Source organism: Sturnira hondurensis, unplaced genomic scaffold (genome assembly GCF_014824575.4).
Source record: "Sturnira hondurensis isolate 20B ecotype Veracruz unplaced genomic scaffold, ASM1482457v3 Scaffold0011378, whole genome shotgun sequence".
NCBI classification, from domain to species: Eukaryota; Metazoa; Chordata; class Mammalia; order Chiroptera; family Phyllostomidae; genus Sturnira; species Sturnira hondurensis.
Genome location: NW_028084009.1, coordinates 9,141,680 through 9,164,860, shown reverse-complemented (window position 1 = coordinate 9,164,860; position 23,181 = coordinate 9,141,680). Strand labels below are relative to the sequence as shown.

At 65.5% G+C, this 23,181-nt stretch overlaps 3 protein-coding genes across 6 annotated transcripts; 2 read left to right on the top strand and 1 right to left on the bottom strand.

Annotated features, from left to right (window-relative positions):
- LKAAEAR1 (LKAAEAR motif containing 1) lies at positions 1-1,259 on the top strand. Its single transcript, XM_037060141.1, has 3 exons — positions 1-755; positions 953-1,075; positions 1,159-1,259. Exons 1-3 carry the CDS (start codon positions 348-350, stop codon positions 1,249-1,251), a joined length of 624 nt encoding a protein of 207 aa, XP_036916036.1. The 5' UTR covers positions 1-347; the 3' UTR covers positions 1,252-1,259.
- A 3,137-nt stretch (positions 1,260-4,396) lies between these two features.
- On the top strand, positions 4,397-9,613 carry RGS19 (regulator of G protein signaling 19). 4 transcript variants are annotated; one of them, XM_037060136.1, is made up of 6 exons: positions 4,397-4,500; positions 4,794-5,056; positions 7,437-7,533; positions 7,699-7,820; positions 8,750-8,824; positions 8,906-9,613. In XM_037060136.1, the coding sequence occupies exons 3-6, from the start codon at positions 7,504-7,506 to the stop codon at positions 9,330-9,332; spliced, it is 654 nt and encodes a 217-aa protein (XP_036916031.1). In that variant the 5' UTR covers positions 4,397-4,500; positions 4,794-5,056; positions 7,437-7,503; the 3' UTR covers positions 9,333-9,613. The 4 variants fall into 4 exon arrangements, with proteins under 4 accessions (XP_036916031.1, XP_036916034.1, XP_036916032.1 ...); XM_037060137.1 differs by having other exon boundaries at positions 4,406-4,500; positions 4,717-5,056; XM_037060139.1 differs by lacking the exon at positions 4,794-5,056 and having other exon boundaries at positions 4,405-4,500.
- A 688-nt stretch (positions 9,614-10,301) lies between these two features.
- TCEA2 (transcription elongation factor A2) lies at positions 10,302-17,293 on the bottom strand. The gene is made up of 10 exons (XM_037060135.1): positions 16,770-17,293; positions 14,416-14,478; positions 13,987-14,092; positions 12,974-13,067; positions 12,092-12,222; positions 11,931-11,987; positions 11,396-11,550; positions 11,182-11,328; positions 10,678-10,749; positions 10,302-10,455 (listed from the first exon to the last, which is right to left on the bottom strand). The coding sequence occupies exons 1-10, from the start codon at positions 16,839-16,841 to the stop codon at positions 10,447-10,449; spliced, it is 906 nt and encodes a 301-aa protein (XP_036916030.1). The 5' UTR covers positions 16,842-17,293; the 3' UTR covers positions 10,302-10,446.
- Between the last annotated feature and the right edge of the window lie 5,888 nt (positions 17,294-23,181).

Here is a 23,181-nt window from a genome sequence, read left to right as displayed (position 1 = left end):
TCCAAGAGCGGCCCCCTAGGGTCTCCAGCCCCGCGTGGGGCCTGCGGTCAACTCAGGGGTCTCAGCGTTTTCTCGGTGGACACAGAGACAGCCCGTGGGCAGGAAGGGAAGTTCCTGAAACTCCGAGGCGCAGGAAGCTCTAGCAGGCTGTGGGGCTGAGGATGCGGCTGATGGGGACGCGCGCTAGGCTCGGGCAAAGGGGCTCTGGCTAGAGGTGTGGGACCTAAGGGGGCTGTGGGGCGTCTTGACAGACCAAGCCAGACCAGAGGGGTGGGCACCTGCCCACCCCTTCGGGCACCATTCGGGCACCAACAAGGGGATGCCCTCTTCCCTTGACAAGGCAGAGGATGCAGCCCTCGCCGGCGCCAAAGGAGGCTGGGCACAGAGCCCCGCGGGAGCCAGCCGGGAAGGACCCTCAGGGGGCAGGGTCCCCTGAGAAGCGCGTCAAGGGGGCTCCCGCAAGGGAGCGCCCCAAGCCGGGCTGGGCCCTGTCGGAGGAGGCGCTCGCGGCCATGCGCCCCACGCAGTGCCGCCGCCACTTGCTCTTCGGCGACTTGCTGGAGGACGTGGGAACGGCCCCCTCCATCCTCCCCCGCGAGTCTGCAGAACTAGGTTACGGCATGCCGGACCCACTGGCGTGGACGCAGTCAGTGGAGCCGCCGGCGGCGCGCCAGGACCGGCTGCTCGGCGTCCTCAAGGCAGCCGAGGCCCGCGGACGACTCCGCGCCTTGCGGCTGCGCTACACCCGCATGCGGGTGAGCCGAGGGTGCCGGAGGCTGGGGGTGGGGCCGGGGGCGCGCAGCAGGCCTGCAGAAGAAAGGGGGTGGGAACCAGCTGGAGCCCCAACGGGGGGGGGGGGGGCGGGTTGGGCTGGGTGCTGGGCGCTAAGAGCCGGGCGGGACATATGTCTGCTAGGCTCAGGAAGACCCCCACGCCCCACTCGGACCCACAGGCGGAGGAGATCTCGCTGCTCATCCAGCAGCAGAAGTCCGCTCGCGCCGCCATCCGGCTGGAGATGTTCCTGCCGCCGCATCTGAAGCCCACTCGCATCCCGGACCCCCTGGACCGCCAAGAGGTGCCTGCAAGCCCGGGCCGGGTGGGGAAAGGGGGTCCTGCCCGCCTCCCTGTGCACCTGGCGCCAGCCCCTCTCCTCCGCAGCGGAGACGCGTGGAGACCATGCTGGAGGAGAAAATCGATGGCAGCAATCTCTTTGGCTACAGCAACCGCTTGTTGCGCGACCCTCCCCCATAAAGTTCTCATTGTCCAAGCGCCTGCTGGTCTTTCCGCTCCGCTCTGGGTCTGCCTGGAGGGAAGGGCGGGTAAGGATGCTGCCTCTCGTGCATAGGAAGTCACAGACACAGAGGGGCTCTTCCACCGAAGCAGGAAGATGCAAGTGGGAGGGCATCAGATTAACAGGGCACGGGGACACCCTGAACCCCTCAAATCTGGGGCTGTCCCCACCAGGCGGCCTCTGCCCTGTGAGTCCACAGGGACCAGGAGAAAGGGGAGAAGAACCTGGCTCAGCAAGTGCCTCAGCCAGGAAGTCAGGACAGCCTCAGGGAAAAGGTGCCTCCCCAGAAGGACCCTGGCCTGCAGGGCATCATGTCAGAGGCTCAGAGAGGGAAGTGGCGTTCTGGGCGGGGGAAGGGACAGCACAGGCCAAGAGACTGGTCTTTGGAGAGTCTGCTGGCCGTGCTGCGGGGTCCTCCAGAGAACGGGAGGCTGGGCAAAGGGCAGCTCCTGAAGGGAGGCCCCTGCCACCCCTCTGAGGGCCTCCTCTGCCGCACTCCAGCTCCCTTAACAGTGACCCCCCCCACACGCACCCAGGAGGAAGGAAACTACCCCTGCCCCCTTCGGAAAAAACCCACTTCCTGCAACGCTTCTGGATTCAGAAGAGCCTCCAAGTTCCTTGACAGACCTTTGAGAAGACTCTTGCTGCTCACTGGGCCTGGGGTGTACCTCAGCCGCCCCTCCCAGCCCTGACCAGCAGACAGGGCTGCAGGGACTTGGGCAAGCCCCACTGCGGCCAGAGGTTCCTGCTGAGTGGGCTGAGGAGAAGCCCAGAGAACAGGCTGGAGGGGCACATTGTCTACCCCCTGACATCAGAGCTGGGGTCTGGCAAGGAATCCTGCTCAGAGCAGTCCCTACTCCCCACCCCAACCCAGCTCAGGATGGGGACAGCCGCAGGGGCCCCTCAGCGAGCCCTTCTCCCACTGTGATGTCCCTGCTCTCTCTCTGGGCGATTGCTGCCTGTGGCCTTGACCACATCCAGAACTGCGTGGGTCTGGCAGCTCCGGGAGGGCAGGAGATCTCCAGGCAGCGCTGGTGGCAGGGAGGGCATCAGGTAGAGGAAGGGATGCGGTGGCTTGGGCCAGGGGCAGAGAGACAGACGCAGGGAGGCAGCCTCTGTCCAGCGGTGGTGCCCTCTACTATCTTGATGTGCCCTGGGGGACAGCCAGCCCTGGCCCCGCTGGCCAAGCTCCCTGCAGCCTGGACCCCAGTGCTCCTGGGGGGTCCAAGGGCCTAGGATGACTTCATCTGTTTAGTGAAAGCACGTTTTCATTTCCTTACTTCTCTGAGCCTCCATGTCTTCCCGTCTCTGAAATGGAGTCTCAAGGGGGTCCCCTTGGCACCCGGCCCCACGCAGCGATGGTTCCGACGGTTCCATAAGGCAGGAGTCGCATGCAGGAGGCAGTCCCCTGAGGACAGAGGAGCGAGACAGGCATGAAGCCCTGAGAAGACCAGCAAGAAGGTGGCCCCACCGATGGCTGGCACACAGGGCACCCCTTGGTTCCCATGCCAGGGAGGGGACCCTAGTTCTGCAGAGACCAAGGACAGTGGCCAAGGAAAAGTGACAGGGCCTGGAGGAAGCTGCCACTGTGAGAGAGCTGAGCTCGTGGGCCAAGGCTCAGTGGGTAGGGGTCAGTGAGGCTTCAGTTGTGTCCCTGGGTCAGCAAGCTGATGCTCTGCACAAAGGATCCTGGGTTCAAGTCCCACCTGCACCACTACCTGCTGCCTGGCCTCCCTCGGCCCACCTGGGACCCTCCCGTGGAATGCAGGAGCACTCACTCTGCAGAGACAGTCCCCAGGGGAGGAGCAAGAGACCCTGAAGGGCAGAGGCAAGGGGAATGGAGAGCAGGCCCAAGTGGCCAGAGGATGTGAAGGCCCGAGGCGGGAGAAGTATGTGGACCCCACCCACAGTGGGCTGCCCCACTCGTTTCTCAGGAGGGGAGAGACACCACACCAAGAGACCAGCCCACCTGTGTGACCTGGGTCAGGTGCTGGCCTTTGTAGGACCTACCTCCGAGGACTGTTACCAGGACTAAAGAGAAAGCAGTCACCTCCTCTCTGGACAGGCATCCAGCCTCTGCCCTGTCCTGGCCAGCCTGTCCACATGGTGGCCACGCCCCCTGGGCCCACAGGCATCAAGAGGGACCCCAGCTCCAAGGTCCTGTCACTTCTGGTGACCTGTGACACCGGGAGTCACTTTGTGAGCGGGACCGGGCATCTGGAGCTGACCAGGCTGAGCGCCTGCGTGGGGGATGGGAGCCATCTGCAGTCTGAGAGACCAGGCCACCTCCAGACCACCGTCAGAGCCACGGTGACTGTCTGAAGCCCGTTGGAGAAGGAATCAAACCGACGACTCTGCCAGGTCATGAAATGGGAGGCGAGCCTGCCAGAGAGTAGGGGCAGGACACTGGTGGCAAAGGGGAGGATGTGCCTTTAAACTGTAGGACCCCTTGGGGCAACAGAAGGGGTGGCAAGGGATTCAGCCAGGCCCCAGAGATAGGGACATTTGGTGCCTGCAAGAAGTCACTCCCACAGCATCCACCGCGCCGCAGCGTGGGAACCCCGCCCCTCCTTTGGTGAGCCCCCCACAGCACGGAGACAGCGCGCTCCTAACCCCAGTGGAAAGGCGAGAGCACCCGGTCTTGGAGACGCCGGGCACAGCAACCCTGGGGCAGCCCTCTCCCCCAGCCTCTCCTTATGCAAGCGCGGCAAGTACCACACGGAGACGCCGGAGTCTTGAGGGCTCTTGTGCCCCACACTGGACCGCCGTATGAATGGCAAAGCCAGAACGGCCTAGGCTGGGCACTGCCTGCGCGGGGGCGGGGGGGGGGGGTGCGGCAACACCCCCAGCTGCACCCCCAGCGGCTCACTCAGGCCGCCCTGGGGCCAGAGGCCCCAGCAGTAGCACCTCGTCTACCGCGTCCGGCCTAAGCGACAGTGGGGACCGAGGCGCCGGGCGGGAACGGGCAGGACCGGGCGGGGTGGTGGGGAAGGGGCGGGTGGGGCGCAGAGCCGGCGGAGCGCGGGGCGGGGCGCGCCGGGCGGGGCGGGCCGGGCGCCTCCCGGCGCGAGGAAGTCCCTGCCCCGCGCTTTGGGGAAGTGCGGCTCAGGCGCCTGCGCACACCACCCTGCGCCCCGGCCGCGACGATCCGGCCGGACCTGGGAGCGAGGGCCCCGCGCGCGAGCAGCTCGGGGACGCGGCCGCGGCCGGTGAGTGCGCGCGCGCGCAGCGCCGAGGGCCGCGGCCCTGCCCCGCCCGGCCTGGGTAGGTGCGGGGCGGGAGCCTCGCGAGCAGACTCCGGGATCCGCAGCCCAAGAACTCCCGCCGTGGGGTCCACGTGGACCCTGGGCCGCCGCGGGACTGGAGCCTGCCCCCGCCCGCGCGTGGGGGAAGGGGCGCTGTAACCGGGTTCCCCTTTTCTGCAGCTCAGAGCCTGGGGAAGTGATTGCTCAAAGGGGGGGGCCGGAAGAACTCAGGTTTCCGCGTCTCCCGCCCCCCTCAGCCCTGTGGGGAGGGGCCGAAGCGGGACACCCGGTCCGCCGCGCTCCGTTGGATGCGGCAGCCTCTCAGCCCTGCGAGTCGTAGGGGAGGCGCTGCGACCCCCGCCCCCGCCGATCGGGCCGGCACCAGTCTCCCAAGCCGTGGGAGAACCTCCTGCCGTCCGACTGGAGTCCCCGCTGCTGCAGTGCACGCCCCTTCGGCAACCAGGGTGGGGCCCCCACCGAACCTGGCCCCTCCTGCCCCCACCTCGCCTTTGAGTCGCTGGTGAGTGGGGCACCACGGCGAGTTGCCTGAGGTAGTGGTGGGGGTATCAGAGACTGGAGAAAAGGGTCCCTGCGAAAGGAGGCAAGCTCCTTCAGGCAAGAACCTAGCAGCAGAAAGGGAGCGAGAAACGATCTACCCCCATCGCAAAGGTGAGCTGGGGGCCAGAGCGCCGAGGTTAGGAGAACTGGCCTGCCTTGGAGGAGCCAGGCCCGGACTCAGCCAACAGCCACATGGGGGGCGGGGACCCCAAACAGGAAAGGTACTCATCAGGATCAGGAGGGAACAGCCCCTCTGTCCACGGCCACCCCCCAAAGGCCCCGCATTTTCTCCCTGGGGTGGCCACACATTCTCATTCTTTTTTTGGAGCAGGCGGCTTGGGGACGTTCTTTTCCTTCTGTGGAGCGGAGCAGCAGTGGCTCCCGTGGGAGCCTGAGTCCCCAGAGGCTGGGCCTTCTGTCTGTCGAGCCTCTTCACCCCAGACTAGGGGGTGGCCAAGCGTGGGGCTGGGGAAGAGGGAGGCGGCCCCTCCCAACACAGGGATGAGGGGCAGGGACCCCAGTTCACACCCGGTGCCCACCCTGGAGAAGCAGCCCTTGCCCTAAGGGCAGAGGTGGCCCCAGCCCGCCTGAAAAGGGTGCGGTGAGTCAGGTCCAGGGCCAACGACCTGGACAGTGGGGACGGGTCCCCCCTCTGCCCCAAACCTGGCCCCATGCGTCCAAGCCGGGCCCTGCACTGCAGAGGGGAGATGGCGAGGGCAGCCAAGGCGGGTACAGTCTTCAGGTGCTGGGGTGGGGGGGAGCGGGCTGGGTCCCCGCCCCCTCTCACAGCAGGGTGCAGAGGAGGAAGAAGGGCTGTGCCTGGGGAAGTCACAACAGTCTAGGGCACAGCCACTAGACCTCAGAGACTGCCACACCCCTTCCTTTCCCTAGAAACTTGACCCCTGAGGGAAGGCTACTGCTTCCCCATCTGCCTGACTGAGCCCGTGGGACCCAGTTTGGGGCCCCACTGCGATCTCAAGGTGGTAAAGGGCTGGGGTCCCAGGGCACCCCCACATTCGAGTCAGGGCACAGGCCCTTTGTGCCCAGGCCCCAGAGCCCTAAGCGTGAATTGCTCTGGACCTGGCCCCACCACCGGGACCTGACCAGCCGCAGCAGGGGGCCAGCTGCACAGTCTGTCTGGCATCCACCCTCACTTCCTCGGAGACCTTCAGGCCAACGCGGACCAAAAAGGATTAGAAAACTCAGGGATGAAAAAATAGAATGAAACCAAGCTGTGAGCTTCCTGTTGTCGGAGGCAAGCGGCCGGGCTCAGGGAGGTGTGCGTGGCAGCTGTGCGGGGCCTCCCCAGGCCCTGTGAGCCCTCAGCTGGGCGGAAGTGGGCGAAAGCCAGGGTGGTGGTGAGGAGGCCGTCAAAACTGCCTCCAGGGCGCTGATTGCCTGCCCTGCCCTGCGCTGCCGCTGTGGGACTCAGGAACTGCGGTGAGGCTGACAGGGGGCACATGGCTGGGGACAGGGGCTCACACAACTCGCGTCTCTAGCGCCCCCGTGCGCCTCCACTGTGGAAGGTGAAGGTGCAGCGCAGACGCTGAGGAGGACGCACCCCTCACCTCCCCTGGGCACCCCGCAGTTCCCTACCCGGGAGCAGAACTCCCCCAGTGGCATGGCGGGCCGCTCTGTGGCAAGGCAGCAGTTTCCAAAGCCTGATGGGGGAAGGGAGGGCGGGAAACCAGGCGGTAAGCGGCCCACTAGGGTAGGGGTTCCCAGGGATTGCATCTAGGGCTGCGTGGGGTGGGGGCGCATAGGTCCTTGGGAGGCTCATGGCCCTCCTCACCGTGGACCACACATCCCGTGCCCTTAGAAGGCCCTGCTCCTTTTCCCGCCTCCAAACCACCCACACTGCAGGCACCGTCTGCCGCCCAGTGAATGGTCCTGATGCTCCGGGGCCCACAGGCAGATCCACACTCCCACCTGGTGACAGCGACCCTCCTCATGCTGTCCCCTGACACCTGCAAAAAGCCCAGCGTGGAGAGAGCTGGGGTGGAGGTTCTGAATGTGTGACCACCAGCCCTACACTCCAAACCTACAGCCACAGACACTTGGGGCCCCCAGGTCCCCTGGGAGGGGCCAGGAGCCAGAAACCAAGAAAGAGGAACCCAGGCTTCCGGCTTCCCAGGGATGGAGCAGTTGGGGCTGTCCCAGAACCTCCCATGGGTTTCTTGTCTGGGACCTCTCCTCACTGGAGGGGTCCTACACCCTTCGTGGCCCTGGTGTAGGCCATGGTGCAGGGGCAAGCAAGGCAGTGGGCACCCTCGGGACCCCTGGAGGCTGCGTCCAGGGGCTGGGGTCTTGGGTCCTCTGAGAAACGGGACCTCTCTCCTTAGACTCCCAGGCTGCCGTGAGGTTCCGGAGCCAGCACCACGGAGCCCCGGCGACAGCCTCCACCCACCCATGCCCACCGCGCATGAGGCTGATAAGCAGGTGCGCGTCTCTGCCCCAGGACAACTAGGAGCCGAGGGCCCCTCCAGCACCAGAGAGACCAGGAGTGCCCTGCCCTTGGGTGCTGGTCACCAGCAGGCAGCCCGTGGGGGGAGGCGGGTGGGCCCTTGGTGTGGCCGGTGGCTGAGGCCCCCCATCTCTCCCCAGCACCCAGGGCCAGAGGAGGCGGACCGGGCGCCCTCCATGTCCAGCCCCGATGCAGCGCCCCCGGCCACCCCCAGCCGCAGCCCCTGCTGCTTGTGCTGGTGCTGCTGCTGCAGCTGCTCCTGGTAAGTGGGGGGGGGGGGGCAGCTGAGCAGGCCTGGGCCCAGCGTCCTGCACCCTCCTGACCCTTGGGTGGCCTCTAAGGTGTCCCCTGAGGGCAGGACAGCCCTGCCGCACCCCACATTGTCCAGGGACTATGGGGCTCTGGTGGCCAGGGCCAGGCCCAGGTTTGCTGTTCTGCCTACAGCGCAGCACTGGCCAGCCCTGTGCGCCCTCCTCTGCCCCTTCACCCAGCACAGGCTTGCTGACGCCTTGTCCTGTTGGCCCTGGGGACCCTACTGTCAGGTGGAGGGGTTCAGAACAGAGACCTGCCTGGGGATGCAGGGGACAAGCCTCCACAGCAGCGTGCTGGAGCAGGCGTGGGGCCTCCAGGGTCCTGGGTGTCTAGGGAGCTGCTGCAGTTTCTGTGCCTTTCAGAGGTCTGTACGGCTCTGTGGGGACCCACAGGGGGACTGGGCGACCAGAGATGGGAGAGGGGTGGCCTGGGGGGTGGGTAGTGTGAGGGGCTGGGAGTTGCCTTTGGAAGCCAGGGGAGGGTCTGGGTTTGGGCAGGTGGGTGTGAGGGGCCTGTCAGCCACCAGTGCAGCCCTGGAGAGAGGTGTGTTTGTAGGTATGGGTCCGGAGCCCGCCTGACATGGTGCCACGGGTCTGGGGGCTTTCCCACTCCGACAGCGGGACCTCTGGGAGAGGGGGCGAGGTCAGGTGGGGGTGCACTGGCAGCCCGCAGAGACACCAAAGGCGGGAGGACAGCAGAGTCCTGGGTCAAAGGCAGCTGAAGTGGTCTTGGCCCCCAGGCCGGGACAGAAGGAAAGGGAGGAGCAGGACACGGGGCTGTCACCTGCGTGGGCTCCTGCGTGGGAGAGCCCCGGGCCTCGTGTCCACACCTGTGCTGAGCACCCTGCACTTACACGGGGACCTGTGTGTCTGCTGTCAGGAACGAAGGGCAGCGGCGTGCATGGCGGGCCCCCGGGGACAGCAAGCTGCAGGCCCTCTCCGGCTGTGAAGCCTGGTGAGTCCAGGCTGGGTGGGCCCTTGGGCTGGGGACTGGGGGGCTGGGTGTGTGCCTGACCTGCTGGCGGTGCCCCGGCAGCGCGCCGAGCCTCGAGGAGGTGCAGAGCTGGGCACAGTCCTTCGACAAGCTGATGCACAGCCCCGCAGGGCGCAGCGCCTTCCGGGCCTTCCTGCGCACCGAGTACAGCGAGGAGAACATGCTCTTCTGGCTGGCCTGTGAGGAGCTCAAGGCCGAGGCCGACCAGCACGTGGTGGATGAGAAGGCGCGGCTCATCTATGAGGACTACGTGTCCATCCTGTCCCCCAGGGAGGTGAGCCTAGACTCCCGCGTCCGGGAGGGCATCAACAAGAAGATGCAGGAGCCGTCCGCACACACCTTTGACGACGCGCAGCTGCAGATCTACACACTCATGCACCGGGACTCCTACCCCCGCTTCCTCGGCTCCCCCGCCTACCGCGCCCTGCTGCTCCAGGCCGGCTCCCAGGCCTCCCCCGAGGAGGCCTAGACCGCCCCCCTCTAGGCAGAGACTCAGGTCACCTTCCCTGTGTGGGGCAGCTGGTGTCAGGCACTCCCGGCCCAGCACTCTGGGGGCTGTCCCAGACCCGCAAGGCAGGGGAGGCCAGGAGCCCTCCCCACCAGGGGACCCCGTGCCCCACGGGCCTGCTCACAGGCAGGTGTGCTGGCCAGCGAGGCTCCTGCCTGGTAAGAGGAAGACCCTGCAGGAGGCAGCTTGGAGCGTGGACCCTCTGGCCTCCCCAGGCAGCTGGGGGCCTTGAGAGAACAGGACCCCTGCACTGTCACTCTGTGACAGGACGAGACCCTCCGACTCAGGCTGTGATGCCCAGAACCAGTCGCAGAGCCTCTGCACCTGGCTTTGGGGACAAGGCCCGGTGTCTGTTACACATCCGTTAACTGTAAACCTGGAAACGCATCCTCACTGTTTCATCAAAAAAAGTCTTCATGTTCATCTCCATGTCCCCCTCCCCAGAGTGGGCTGTCTCGTCGAAGAGGTCTCTGAGTGACACCTCTCTTTCTGAGTGGGAGCAGCTGGACTTGGAGGAGACCCGCCCGTGCACTCGGCCCCATGCACACCCCCCTAGCTGGGCCCTGCAAGTGAGGGGCCAGGACTGGCCGTGCAGTGAGCAGCAGTGTCCAGGCCTTGGGTGGGCCAGGTCCCAGAACCTGTCAAAGGTCGTCCCCAGAGGCAGGCCCCAGGAGGCCTATACTGGCCACCACAACCCCAGAATTCACAGTGTGACTGCACCGAGAGGGGTGTGGGGTCCGGCCCCACCTGTTTTGCCTCCCCCAGAAACAGGGCGGGGGGACCAGCACTGGGAGGGCACCCGGTCCTCTGCGCCCAAGCCCCCTCCCACCCAATCCCTCCAGCATGTGCCACCAAGGCTACACCCAAGTGTCACCTAACCCCAGGAATGAGGGCTGTGTGTGGCCCACTAGGACCAAAGGCCACAGAGAGCACAGTGGCAAAAAGAAACATTTAATAATTCGGGGAGAGGGAGAAAGGTGTGCTGCAGGTGAGGGCACGAAGCAGGTCTTGGAGGAGCTGTGGTGGCAGGAGGCGGGGAGGGTGGTAGGCTGCTGCCGGCGCACCTTCACGAGACTCAGCAGAACTATAGGGGGTGGGGCAGGGGGCACAGGCGTCTGTCCCCTCAGGGTCAGTGACCCTGTGACCACACAAGGCAGAAGGCAGGGAGGGGGTCCCACCACCCTCCCCAGGACTCCCAGGAGGCCAGGTGGGCAGGGCTGCCCTCTACCGCACACCACGCAGGTCCCACTCGGGCTGCAGACCCACCCAACCTGAGGGCCCGGGGCACCTGGGCTCACCCACCCACCTTCCAGCGGTTCCCACACTCGTTGCAGACGACAAACGTGGTCATGGGCTCGTCGGAGCTGCGGGTCTGCACCTGTGGGTGGCCGTGGCACAGGGCAGGAGAGGTCAGCGCAAGAGGCCGCAGGTCTTCCCTAGAGTCACAGTTGGGGCCACCCAGGCCTACCTCACAGCCCCGGGCCCCTGACGGTGACCCTCCCTTCCAGTGGCCCTGACCTGACCGCTCCCCTCTTGCCAGGGCCCTGGCACCTCCATGGGTCACAGTGCAGCAGTGTGGCCACTGCCAGGTGGCACGGCACGACCTCCCACCAGCAGCAGCAGTCCTCGAGCCCCTCTGTGCTGGGCGGCCAAGTCCCCCAACTCAGCGTCCATAGCAAGCAGCCCTCACCCCAGGGATGCTGCTTGCTGGGGACCGTGGGCCTGGGCCCCGGCACCACTCACACTCGCCGTCCAGACTGAGGGTGTGGGTACTGCCCCCTGCAGGCCCACACGAGCGGCTGCGGCCTACCTGCGTGTAGGTGCAGCTCTTCTTCCTGCACTTGCCGCAGGTGAACAGGTCCGTCTGCGTGCCACCTGTGCGGGCCATCTGGTGCTCACGGATGGCCTCCTTGGTCATGGCCTTGCGGATCTCCTTCAGCTCGTCGCTGGCCATTTCCTGTGGGGGGGCCGGGCACTCAGGGCGGCCCGCAGGGCCCCTGCCCGCCTGCGGCTCGGACACTCACCTCGGACGTCATCACGGCGATCTGCTGTGGGGTGATGGAGCCACACAGCACGTTCCGCCGCAGGTCCGGGTTCTTGGCGTCCTTGAGGTTGGAGATGCGGCTCCGAACTCGGTTCTTGTACTTCATGTCTGTGTTCCCCACGTCCCGGAAGATGCGTGCGGGTGTTTAAGGACCTTTGTAGGCAAGGCCACTGCCCTCCACCCACCTTTCCAGCCCATGGGGAACTCCCGCAGGGGCTGCCAGGGTGGGGGCTGGGCTGGGAAGAGGAGCTTAGCACCTCGGAGTCAGTCTGCCCACCCAGGCCTGGCAGTGAGCTGAGGGCCTGCTGGGCACTCCCCTGCCCCTGCTGGACCCAGTCCAGGCTCAAGGGCCCAGGGACATTGGGCTGCCAGCAGGCGGCATCAGCCCTTGGCAGGCTCGGGGAGCCCATGCCACCATCCAGCAGCCTGACAAAGGCACTAGGGCAGAGCTGGGCCTGGCTGGCCTGGGCACCCCACCTGAAGTCCCCAACTTCAGAGCCCCATGCAAAGGATATACTCCTCAATCTGGGCTGAAAGGCGCTCACAGTCCGCACTGGTGGCCATGTGGTCACCTGCAAGAGGCATCTCTGACCGGCTGCTCCGCTGGCTCTGCCCACCGCTTCTCAGCCCAGCCTGCACAGGGGTGGCCATGGTGAGGCGGGGACAAGGCACTCACTGTCCGTCTGCAGGGCAGCTGTGAGCATCTCCCGGCACTTGTTCCTCACAGCATCGCAGGTGACTGGCACCGGGGGAAATGTGGTCATCCTCGGGGCCGACAGCATCCTGGGCAGCTCTGGCCTTTTGCGGCTGGAGAGAGACAGGCCCGTTGGGGCCACAGGAACCCATGAGACACCTGTCCCTACAAAATCCAACGTCACAGCCCATCCCCTAAGTTGAATCTGCTCCACCCAGAGAGCGGATCCATGACCCCATGCGGCTACAGTCCAGCCTGGCCTGCCTGTGGGTCTGCCCTGTAGCAGGAGGCAGTGAGGCCGGAGGCAGCAAGGCCAGCTAGGAAGGAACCCCACCCCCAACTGGGGCACAATGGAGACAGCATTGCCCTCAGGGGGGCCCAGACCAAGGGGCCACACCACCCATCACCAGCTCCTGAGTTGGTTGGCATGGGGCAGGTAGGGTGAGGAGTCAGTTGCCCAAAGCTAGGCCCGCCCCCACACCAGGCTGCCTGCCATCCAGGCTGCGTCCACCAGCCCTCCCCTCAGGCCCTGCTTCTCATGCACCTGTGGCCCCAAGGGAGAAAGATGATGCCAGTTCAAGGGTCAAGGGTGTGCGACCCGAGATGGTCACTGAGCACCGGGCTGAGGGCTCCCACAGGCCCAGCAGGGCGGCAGCAGCCCTTACAGCCCTGAGGCAGTCCCGCCTGTCGGGCATCGCGGTTGCAGACTGTCCAGGGGAGCTCTGGACAGTTTCCTCCAAGGGGCTACAAGGGCTTATGTTCATGTCGCATCAGCCTGCTCAGGGCGCAGAAATCAGCATCCGCACTGAACAGATTGGTTCTGGGGCGGGGTGGTGAGGGTCACCTGACTCCCAGGCTCACTACCTGGTATCCTTGGCCTCAGAGCCCTCCTTCGAGGACGAGGACGTGGGCAGAGGCCCGCCCCTCCTCCGCTCCCTGGCTTTGGCATCCGAAGCATCTGTAGGTGCCCAGAGCGGGGTGGCTGGCTGAGGGAAGGCAGACCTGGGGGCGGGGGCAGGGCCAGGCCAGGGAGGGGAGCAGATCCCTGCGACCCCAGCCCTGCCCCCGCCCCAGAGCCTTGCTGCCATCGACGCACCAGGGCCCTCTCCTGTACAGACTGAGGAACGGCCCCCATGCCCCTGCCCTGCCCACACCACCCCACTCAGGCAGGCTGCTTGTGAGCCTCCCAGGGGTCCACCCCACTGCCCGTCCTGCAGGAAGGGCTGCCATCCACTGAGAGTGATCCCTGAGTGCAGACACCCCCCAATGACGTCCCCACAGGGAAGCGTCTGCACTTGGACACAGGTGGTCACTGCAGGGAGGCAGGACACAGCCAGCCCGAGCTGGACCACAGGCACCACTGGGAGGCGCCAACCATTACACACGGCCTGCAAGGGCTCCCAAGACTGAGGTCTGTGCTGGGAGCCTCCCCACCCACCACCAAAACAAAACACACACCCAACACGGGGGCTCTCTGGCCACACAGGACCACAGGGAGGCCCCGGACACTCCTGGGGGCTCCACAGAGTGGGACAGAACCAGGCTGGGAGGGGCTCCAGGTGCAGCCTTGGCCCCTCCTCTCTGCCACCTTCTGCCTTTTCTTTCCTCCCTCCCTCTTCTCCTCCCCCCTCCCCTCCCCTTCCTGCTCCCCTGGTTGGGGGCAACTCCTGCCATACAGCTGCCGACACGGTTCACCTCTGTGCAGCGGCCCCTCGCCCACCCTCAGGTATCCTGCGTGGAAGTCCCACCCCTCCCAGCCCTGAGCAGGGCTTCCAGGGTGGGCCTGCCACACCCCCATCCCAGGTGGGCCCGACACCCAGCCCCCTGCCCCAGCGCTCAGTCCATGCTGCCCCCCCACCCCCGGCCCCACCACGCACCCAGGAGTTTCTTCCAGGACTTGATGAGCGACTTGGCGAGCGCGATGACCTCCTCATCGGAGCTCTGCTTCCGCAGGGCATTGACAGACATGCCGACACGGGTGGACTGCAAGGCAAGTGTCAGGGCTAGGGGCAGTGGCCAGGCCCTCCTCACAGACCTCTGAGGGCTCCCACGGGGCTGGGGCCGAGGGTCAGCAATGGAAGAGGTACACTCTTCCTGAGAACTACTACCCCCTCTGAGACCTGGGGGCCTCAGTGGCCAGGGACAGGGTGGGTCGCCCTGGGAAGCCCCCCTCATCTCAGAAGAGTAGCAAAAGGCGGGGGCAGCCTCATCAGGGGGTGTTTGTGTGGCCCAAGGATGGGCACGTGGGGCAGGTAACCCTGCTCATGCCCCCAACCTGCCCCAGAAGCTCTCACGTGGGGCCCTACCTGGAGCAGGTGCAGAGTGACCGGCATGGCTTTCAGCTCCCGCAGCAGGTCCATGGCTCCCTCCTGGAAGGAGAAGAGCCTTCATGAACTTGAGTCTCACTGGACAAGCCCACTGCCGACCCTTGAGCGTGTGGGGACACAAGGCAGTGACGATCAAGGGACCCACCCCCGGGGCCAGATGGGCATGAGAAGTGGCTGTGTACTCAACCTGGGCACGACAGGTCACACGGCTTCTCACCAGCATCGGCCATTTGCCAGACCGGGATGATGGCGAATGCCAGGGAGGGCCACAGCCAGGTGAGGGTGCGGCCCCAGGGGTGCCCACTCCCCTGTGTGGTCTGTCCCTTGCCTAGGTGGATCAGGCAGCCTCCTCCCAAAGTGACCCCCCCACCAGCTGAGAGGGGCTGACCCAGAACCTGTTGGTGCCCCTGCTGAGGCCAAGCCTTCAGGACACCTCCATCACACCCTCACCCACCTTGTGCACGTCCCAGGACCCCATCCCCCATCAATCTCTCCGAGACCCATTCCTTGGCGGGCCCCACCCCTCGCCTGGACTGTTGCACAGACCCCCAGTCTCCTTCCTCTGCCTCTCTCCTCCCCCCACCCATCTGTTTCCTCACTCTTCTGCAGGTGTGCCACGCTGCTGGCCCCAGGACCTTCCCACCTGCTCCCATGCCAAGGACATGTCTCTCCCAGGAGGCCCAAAGACTCCCCCATCCCTCCCCCAGAGCTGTTACAGGGAAACCTTGGCTGCCACACCTTGCACAGCATCCCATCCTCCCCACTGCTCTTCTTCCCTCCACAGACACCTCGCTTTGTAGTGCATCGATGTTTCCATGTGTCTCTCCCGTGACACGAGGGGCATAGATGACTCCACCCAGCCACCCAAGGTCGTGAGAACCTCACATATCCTGCAGCCCAGGCGACGGAGGGCTCACCCTGCCCCCTCCCCACCAATCTGGGTGGCATGCCACCTGGGTGACCTCCTCAGAGGGGACACAAGGGCATAGCTCCACTCCCTGATCATCTTCCCTCGGACGAGATGGAGCCCCAGGCTTCATAGTGCCAGCTTCCCGGGCTCCCAGCCAGAGAGGCGTGAACACAACTCCTGACCTCTCAGGCACAGCTGCCAACTCCCCTCCGAGGGGCTTCGGGGTTGCTGGAACGCTGGGAGCCTCTGCCAGCTCTCACACCCCACCCCACAGCCCCCCAACCCCAGCTACCTTGCCAGTCCAGAGGTGTGCCAGCAACAGCGGCCCCTTCCTCACTCTCCCCTGGGGCTTGAGGGTGTTTCCACCTGCACACTCCACACCCCAGTTCTGCCAGGCCCCACTCAGACCTCCAAGTTTCAGGGCCCATCACTTTCTCCACCAAGGGGGAATTCACTGTTTTGTACCCTGGTCGGGGTGGGGGGTGCATCTTCTTCCTCCAGTCACCTTTGGAAAAGGCTCCCACCCGTCCTAGGGGTATGGACACAATGAGGGCACTGGAGCCAGCCCCACTCCCTGACCCTGGGTCGACGGCCACCCATACCCCACCCTGCTCAACTCAAAAAGCCACCCCAAACTCGGTGAGAAAGGAGAGTAGGTCCGTTTTCACCAAGCCTCTCTGGGGCAGGCCGGACCCTCTCCACCTGCAGAGGATGCTTCTCTGTGAGGGCACGCAGCTGGCCAAGGCCTCCAGGCTGAGGGGCGGCACTGGTCTCCCACCCGCCGGGTTCCTCTCCGAGGCCGCGGGACCCCAGCGGCCCGACACTCCCAGGCTGGGCTGCGGGACTGCTAACTCCCTTGCCTGAGGGTCTCGCTATCTACCCACCCCCCAGTGGGTGCTGGCCGAGTCCTGGCCGAAGGGAAAGCATTTATTAGGGAATCCTGGTTCTTGCAGGGCGGGGACACAGAAGGGAAGGCCTGCGGCCGGCCCGCGAACCGGGACGGCGAGCGCCGCAGCCCCAGGCGCCACGGGGATGCCCGGGGAAAGCGGCGATCACAGTCCACACTCCCGCCGGCAGGAACCGGGCGTGGGACCAGGGCGGGGCCGGGGACTGCTGCAGGGACGCCCCGGCGGGGCGGGGCGGGGCAGGGCTGCGCCGGCCTGGACCCACAGGGTTCCCCAACTGCGGTTGGGTCTGACTCCAGAGCGGTGGCTGCGGTGGGACAACGTCCAGGCCCGATAGCGGCCTCCGCCGTGGGTGCGGAGGTGATGGGCAGGGCTGTCCCGGGGCAGGGGTCTCGGCCACCGGCGGGGGCTCGTCCTGCCCCTCGGGTGCTCTCCCCGGCCCTGACGGGGCCTCGGCAGGCTCGGCGGGGGCTCGGCGGGGCGGGGGTCCCGGGGTCCTGGCGGCCCGCGCCCCTCACCGCGCTCTTCTTGGTCACCATCTTGTCCAGCCTCCGGGCGATGCGCGCAATCTCCTCCTCCTTGCCCATCATTGCCTCAGGGGCAGCGCCCCCAGCGCCCACCGCGCCAGCCTAAACCTGCCGGCCCCGACGCCAGTCTCCGCCGTCGCCGCCTCCCGCACCCGCCGCAGCCGACGCAGTCTTGCGGGCGAGGGAGACCCTCCGTTCAAACCCCCGGCCCCCGCGCCCGCCGCGCTGCATCCTGGGACGCGTAGTTCCGGCGTCCATCCGCCTCGCGCGTGCTCTCCCATTCTGAACCACAACTCCCATGAGCCATTCGGTTGCGCACAGCCTCTTGGGAATTGTAGTCTTCTCGCGGGCCATCGCCAGAGACCTGAGGGAAAGGAGGACTCACAGTCCCACAAGCCCCTGCGCGGCTCCGTTAGCTTTGGAGATGCGTTGGCACTTGAGGCTAGGACAGGAGTTCCCGCTGCGGGTGGACCCCGGGATCTTGCTGTGGATCCTCCGCTCTGGAGCAGCCGGGGAAGGGAGGCGGGGCCCACTACGTGGGGCCAGCATCTGCACCTTAGAGTTTTTCCCCTCTCAGCCTTTTTTGAGCCCTCCTCTTCCTCCTCCCCCCGCCGCCCCGGCGCCGTCGCGGGGCATGGGCCTCTGACTCCCGCGCCCCAGAGCCAAGTCCTGCCTGCATGGACACGCCCTGCGCGCTGTGCCCCAGATCCTGGCCTCCTAGGCAGCGTGCGGGGAGCCTGGAGCTGGGAGGGAGCAGTGGCGGGTTGCGGAGATGGGAGAGGCTGGAGCTGGGTCCAAAGGGCGCCAAGGGACTCTGCCATGGCAGTCAGCCCATCGGGTGCGCATCCTGGGCTGCCACTGCAAATAAATCGCTGGCCATTCTGTGCCTCGGTCTCCCTGTCTGTGCAATGGGATGTCCCCAGCGGCTGCTGTCAGGACGATGCACTGAGGACAGGGTAGAGGACAGAGCACAGGCAGTTAGATTGTCTATGCCCTCGCAGCGGGAGGGAAAGGCCAGACTGCACTAAGTTGAAGGGAGGGCCCGACAGCAGGAGGTCAGCATCCTCATCTGATGTCTGCCACCTCTCCAGTGATACACGTGCTGGGTGGTTTGCTGGAGTGGGTAGAACCCTCTGGGGGTCCAACACCAGGGACACTGGGGGAGCTGGAGCCACACACCTTTCAATCCCTCTCGACTAATGACAGATGGCCAGAACAAGTTGCTGGCCAGGGTCCTGTAACAAACCAGCAGGAACCCTAGAGAATGGAGTCCAGGAGACTAGGCTGCAAGAACTTCAAAGCTGGACATGAGGACTGCTCAGAGGAATGCTACCTCGGGCTGGCACCCCCTCCAAGCACCACAACTGGGACCCAACAGAGCTCGGAGCCCAGGGGAGGGAAGCCAACCCACACAGCCAGCAAGGAGCAGCCCCTTGTCTCGTAGAGTCCAGTGAAAAGGGTCAGGACAGGCCTCTCAGAGCCTCACCTTGCCGCCAAGAAGTGTTTGTCCCAGACGCCCAGCTGTGGCCTGGGCGTCCATGGGGCAGTGTCTGGGCCATCAGCACAGGCCCTGGAGCAGGTTGCTGCCATGGAGCCAGCCCCAAGGCCAGTCCTCATCTACTCTCTCCACAGGATAGGGATGGACGAGTGCAAAGTGCCTGGGAGGGGAGTGGGCAGGCAGGTCCCCTGGGGAAGTAGCCTGAAGACTCTGCCTGGGTGATGGCCCCTGGCAAGTGGAGGCCTCCCGCCATCCCGTGCAAGGGGCTTTGCGTAAGGGGTCCTGCTAAGGGTTTCGCCGCGCTGGATGATTCCAGCCAGGAAGACGTCAGTGCACTGACTCTCAAGCATGACTAAAGAGCTGGTTAAGAATGAAGACCCTGTTTTCCGAACCCCAGGGATGGGGCCCTGGGGCCTTTGTCCTCCTCTGCAGGTAGCAGAGGCAGAGCCCACCAGCTGGCTGTGGTGCATGCTGAGCCGTGGGACTTTAGAGGGGGCAGAGACTCAGAGGGCTGCGCCCCAAGGTACAGCAGGGTCCCTGGACTGGGAGGTGGGTGGTGGTCTGGAAGCCCTGTGACCCTACCCAATGAGCTGCTGGGAGGGCAGGAGGTAGAGAGGCAGAGGTGCAGGAGACAGAGACGGCAGGTCTGGAGACAGAGGAGGTGGCTGCTGGGGTGGGAGTGAGAACAGCACAAGGTCTCAACTTGGGGCCCAGGGCCAAGCCTCTGTCAGAAAAGAAACAGGGTAAGAAGGGACCGTCCTGCCCTGGCTGGCGTGGCTCGGTGGATTGAGCGCGGGCCTGTGCACCAAATCACCACGGTTCGATTCTGGGCCAGGGCACATGCCTAGGTTGCGGGCTGGGTCCCCAGTAGGGGGCATGTGAGAGGCAACCATACATTGATGCTTCTCTCCCTCTCTCCTTCCCTTCCCCTCTAACGATAAATAAATAACATCTTTTTTAAAAAAAGAAGAAGGGACTGTCCTTTCCTTTCCACCCATCTCTAGCAGAGGTAATGTTTCCTGGGTTAGGAGTGGAGCAGTGAACCATGTCTCAGAGCAGGGTGGGGCGCCCACAGCAAAGAGGGGCCACAGCTAGGGAGCTGCAGTGACGACGGTTCCCCAGCGCCCATGTCGCATGTCTCAGAAAGTGCTTTGACGACGGTTTCAGTGCAGCTGATGTCCCTGCAGCCCATGAGTGTCAGTTTGTGCACGGATGTGAGGACAGGGGCCTTGTTCCCCTGCCTGGCCACCCTGGCCTTCTCTCCTCCTCCATTGGAAGCCAGGTGGTCCCTACCTCTGGGGGTCTAGGGCTCCAGCCCCAGAGACAGCTCTAGGAGCCTGGTCTGTCTCCGAGCATCTCGGTTGAGGCCCAGTGACACTGCAGGCCATGGAGACCAAGCCGCCATGGCCCTCGAGGAGGATGGCCAGGAAGCCCAGCAGAGGCTTTGGTTTGTAGGGAACCTGGCCCAGGACAAAGCAGGCGATGGGGGGCGGTGGGAGGGAGGTGAAGAGGACAGGTAGAAGGCAGATGGCTTCCAAGATGGGGAACTGGGGGCCACCACCACCGCAGTGGGAGGGGTGCAGCCCTAGGCAAGGTGAGGGGAGTCTGAGGTCCAGGTAGGATGACACTGCTTTGAGCAGTGGCCTCTAGGTGGCGAGAGTGAGCCTCAGACAACCTGCCTGCCAGGCATCCACCCTCCCTCTGGGGAAGTCCAGGCGGTCTGGCCACCGCAAGAGGCACAGTGCTTAGTCCTGGAGAGAGGTCCTCACTCCTGCGGGCTGTAGGTGGGTCCTGCCCTCGCCAGGGCTCCAGCTGGAGCAGCACCGGCCAAGCACACAACTCCAGCGCCTCTCCTGACCAGCCCCAGGCCCTTGGGCCCCTTACGATTCCTGACCCCTAGAGCCTTGCTCCCCCTCACCCCATGCGGGCCTCGCCTGACCCTGGGAACTTCCTCCTCCAAGGAGCTTCCCCAACAAGCTGCCTGGGCCCCCCTGCTTTGCTCTCTGACAGCTGCCACCGGGGCAGGGGTGGGGGCGTCAGACCATGGGACTCTGCTTCCAGAGGGTGGCCGCAGCTTCCTCAGATGCCCACCAGGGCTGGGTCCTTCCAGATCTGCACCTCGCTGCCCCCGGCCTTATTCCAGGCTGTGTTTGGAGGCTGTGAGCCATGAAAATGCGGACGTGTGGCCAGGAGGGGGCTCCTTATTAGAAGTCAGAGGTGAAGAGGAATCAGGGTGGGCACAGCACTCTTACCTCACAGGCCCGCTTCCTTATTCCAGAAAGCCCTTCTGGACACTGCCAGCCCACCGCCAAGCCGCCTCTCAGTTCCCACAATGCCCCAAGGGGCGCCCACAGAAGCCCCACCCCTAAGGCTGCCCTCCCTGCAGCCCACCCCACAGGGTGGTGTTCCCTCCTGGCTGTCCATGCTCCGCCCCTTTAGAGAAAGGGCGTGCCATCAGAAGCCCTCTGTAGGAGCTCCACCCTGCCCAGGGGCTCTTACAGGCGGTGGGGGCAACCCCGGGGGCCCACCCCCCATAGGCCCAGACACACCTTTGGCCCAGAGGCCTGCCCCGCCCCCATCCTCAGTCCATGGAAACATCGGAAGCTCAAGCCATTACTTTTTCTATTTGGGGCTCCCACCCCCCACCATCCACAGCCGGCCATGACCCCAGTGGGTCGCGTCCTCGCTTCCCTTCTGGCTGGGACAGGGGCCCTGGTGGGAAGGCCTGAGCTTCGACACTCACACGGCCCCCCTGGCTTCCCGTGGCTCCGGGCAGGGTGCCTCACAGCCTGCGCAGCCTCCACCCCTGCTGCCTGCAGGCTGCTCTCCGCTGGCCAGGCACCTGGCCATCCCTTCACCCTGTTCCTCAGACCCCCTGGCCCAGCACGGGGACCCTGTGGCACTTAGACCCAGCCTACTATTCCACCTAGGGCTCCCACACAGCCTGACTCCTGGGGCCCAGCAGAGCAGCGGCCAGGGGATGAGATGCAGCAAGAGGCCCCTGTCCCGGCGCCGGTGCGTGCCACTGCCACCCCTCTCTGGGCCTCAGTCTCTCTGTCTGTGCAATGGAAGGGCAGTGTCTCTCGGAAAGTCCCCAACAGGCCCATCACCTTGGCCAAGGCCCAGCGCCGCCCCTCCAGAGGCAGCCCTTGTAGGACGGCAGCTGGCGTCCCCAGAGGCTGGGGCCTGCTCCAGGCTGCGCTAACAATGCGCTTCCCCCACACAATTCCCAGAAACGCCGCCCTTGCCGCCCTGCCAGCCCGCCAGCCTGGCGGCCACTCTACCTCCCCTCCCCAGGGGCCCAGGCCACAGCGGGTTGGGGGCTGTGGGTGACAGGAGAGGGTCAGCACACTCCGGGGTCAAGCACACCCGCCCTGCTCTCCCAGAGAGAAACATGGGAGACTCTTGGGGGTGGGTGAGCACAGACGGGACGGCTGAGGAGCCTCGGGAGATGACCTTGGGTGCTCCAGGCGTGGACCCCTGCCCTTCGCCCGTGGCCCTGGGCAGGCCCATGTCCATGCAGCTCTGTGGAAGCCGCCGGGGACACCCCTCCTCTGCTCAACCCCCCCTAAGTCACCAAGTCTCCTGCAGAGAAAACACCAGACCCTCCCGGCCCCACAGGGCCCCTCCCCACCCCTCCCGACCACCTGCACACAGCACCGCCCCAGGGCATTTGCACGCGCTGGTGCTGGAGAGCAAAACCACCCCCAGCCCTCCCCAGTGTCTCTCACTCATTGCCCTCAGGGAGCGCCTCAAGAGCCCCCTCCCAACAGGCAGGGGCGCCCCACACAGGCCCTGCGCCCTGGATGCCGCCCCGCTCCGGGGAGCAACACCGCAGCCAGCAACCCTCACTCTGACTCTTCGGCAGATTCACTGATCTTCAGTCCCCCAGGACGGGAGCTCCCCGCTGGCAGGGACTCAGGTCTGACTTGTTTGCTGCCAGAACTCATCCCCTAGAACAGGGTCTGGCACACAGCGGTGCTCGGCAAATACAGACAAACGGGCAGTGGGTGAGTGACTCCCGTCCCTGAGCAAGAAGGCATGGATGGTCCCAAAGGACACAGACCTGCCCCTGCCAGGCCCACCTGGCTGGGCCATCAAAGCCACTTGTCACCATAGCTGCAGGGCCTGGGCGCTGGTGACCACCTGGGGCTGTGGTTCCTCCCACGATTTCCACCACAGACAGCCAAGGATCCTCACCAGCACCGGGCAGAAGAGTGTGGGGCCAGGCCAGCCCAGGGCAGGGCTGTCCGGGGGGACACTGGGTGCAGGGTGCCACCACACAGCCACCGTGCAGGGCACGCAGTGAGCCCCACCCCCGAGCGACGGAGGGCCACTAGGGGCACAGCTTGTGCAGCACAGACACCCACAGACGCAGCCCCGGGTGCTGAGATCTGACCGAAGACCACTAGACCAGCGGCTGCCCATGCCCAGGTTGGTGGCATGGGGTGGGGCCAGGGGCAAGGACGCCGGACGGCTGGACAGACAGAGTGTCTGGCGCCTGCTCAGCCAGGCCGGCCCTGGGCTCCCTCCTTGCAGCTGCAGCCTTCCTTCCTGAGCTGGTGTTTCCTGGCTCCGCCCTGCTGTTGCCACGGAAACCACGGCAGCCTGATCCCCACCCCCCCACCCCCCCACCCCCCCACCCGCAGCCTGGTTCCCATGGAGTCCCCGCTGAGCCGGGAGGGGGGCCACACAGCACGCAGCAACACCCCAGGACACACACAGCCACACCAGGCCCCAGGGGCTCACACAGCTCACCACCCCCACCCCTCCAACGCAGAGCTGCCTGACGCTGGGACAACCACGGAAGTCACTGCCACCGCCAGCGTCCACAGCTTGTCTGCCACCCTACAGCTGGCTGTCACTCTCAGCCTCCCCAAAGACCCAGGCGCTGGGCCCCCCAGC

What these genes read in the sequence shown, in the direction of transcription:
- RGS19 (XM_037060136.1), top strand. Translation starts at nt 7,504, where the DNA reads ATGCCCACCGCGCATGAGGCTGATAAGCAG. An exon ending in TGCTGCTGCAGCTGCTCCTG is followed by an intron (nt 7,821 to 8,749) that starts GTAAGTGGGGGG and finishes GTCTGCTGTCAG; the next exon opens with GAACGAAGGGCAGCGGCGTG. An exon ending in CTCTCCGGCTGTGAAGCCTG is followed by an intron (nt 8,825 to 8,905) that starts GTGAGTCCAGGC and finishes GTGCCCCGGCAG; the next exon opens with CGCGCCGAGCCTCGAGGAGG.
- LKAAEAR1 (XM_037060141.1), top strand. Translation starts at nt 348, where the DNA reads ATGCAGCCCTCGCCGGCGCCAAAGGAGGCTGGGCACAGAGCCCCGCGG. An exon ending in TGCGCTACACCCGCATGCGG is followed by an intron (nt 756 to 952) that starts GTGAGCCGAGGG and finishes TCGGACCCACAG; the next exon opens with GCGGAGGAGATCTCGCTGCT. An exon ending in ACCCCCTGGACCGCCAAGAG is followed by an intron (nt 1,076 to 1,158) that starts GTGCCTGCAAGC and finishes TCTCCTCCGCAG; the next exon opens with CGGAGACGCGTGGAGACCAT.
- TCEA2 (XM_037060135.1), bottom strand. Translation starts at nt 16,841, where the DNA reads ATGATGGGCAAGGAGGAGGAGATTGCGCGCATCGCCCGGAGGCTGGAC. An exon ending in AGCTGCCCTGCAGACGGACA is followed by an intron (nt 11,988 to 12,091) that starts GTGAGTGCCTTG and finishes TGCCTCTTGCAG; the next exon opens with GTGACCACATGGCCACCAGT. An exon ending in AGAGCTGCACCTACACGCAG is followed by an intron (nt 10,750 to 11,181) that starts GTAGGCCGCAGC and finishes GGCCACCCACAG; the next exon opens with GTGCAGACCCGCAGCTCCGA.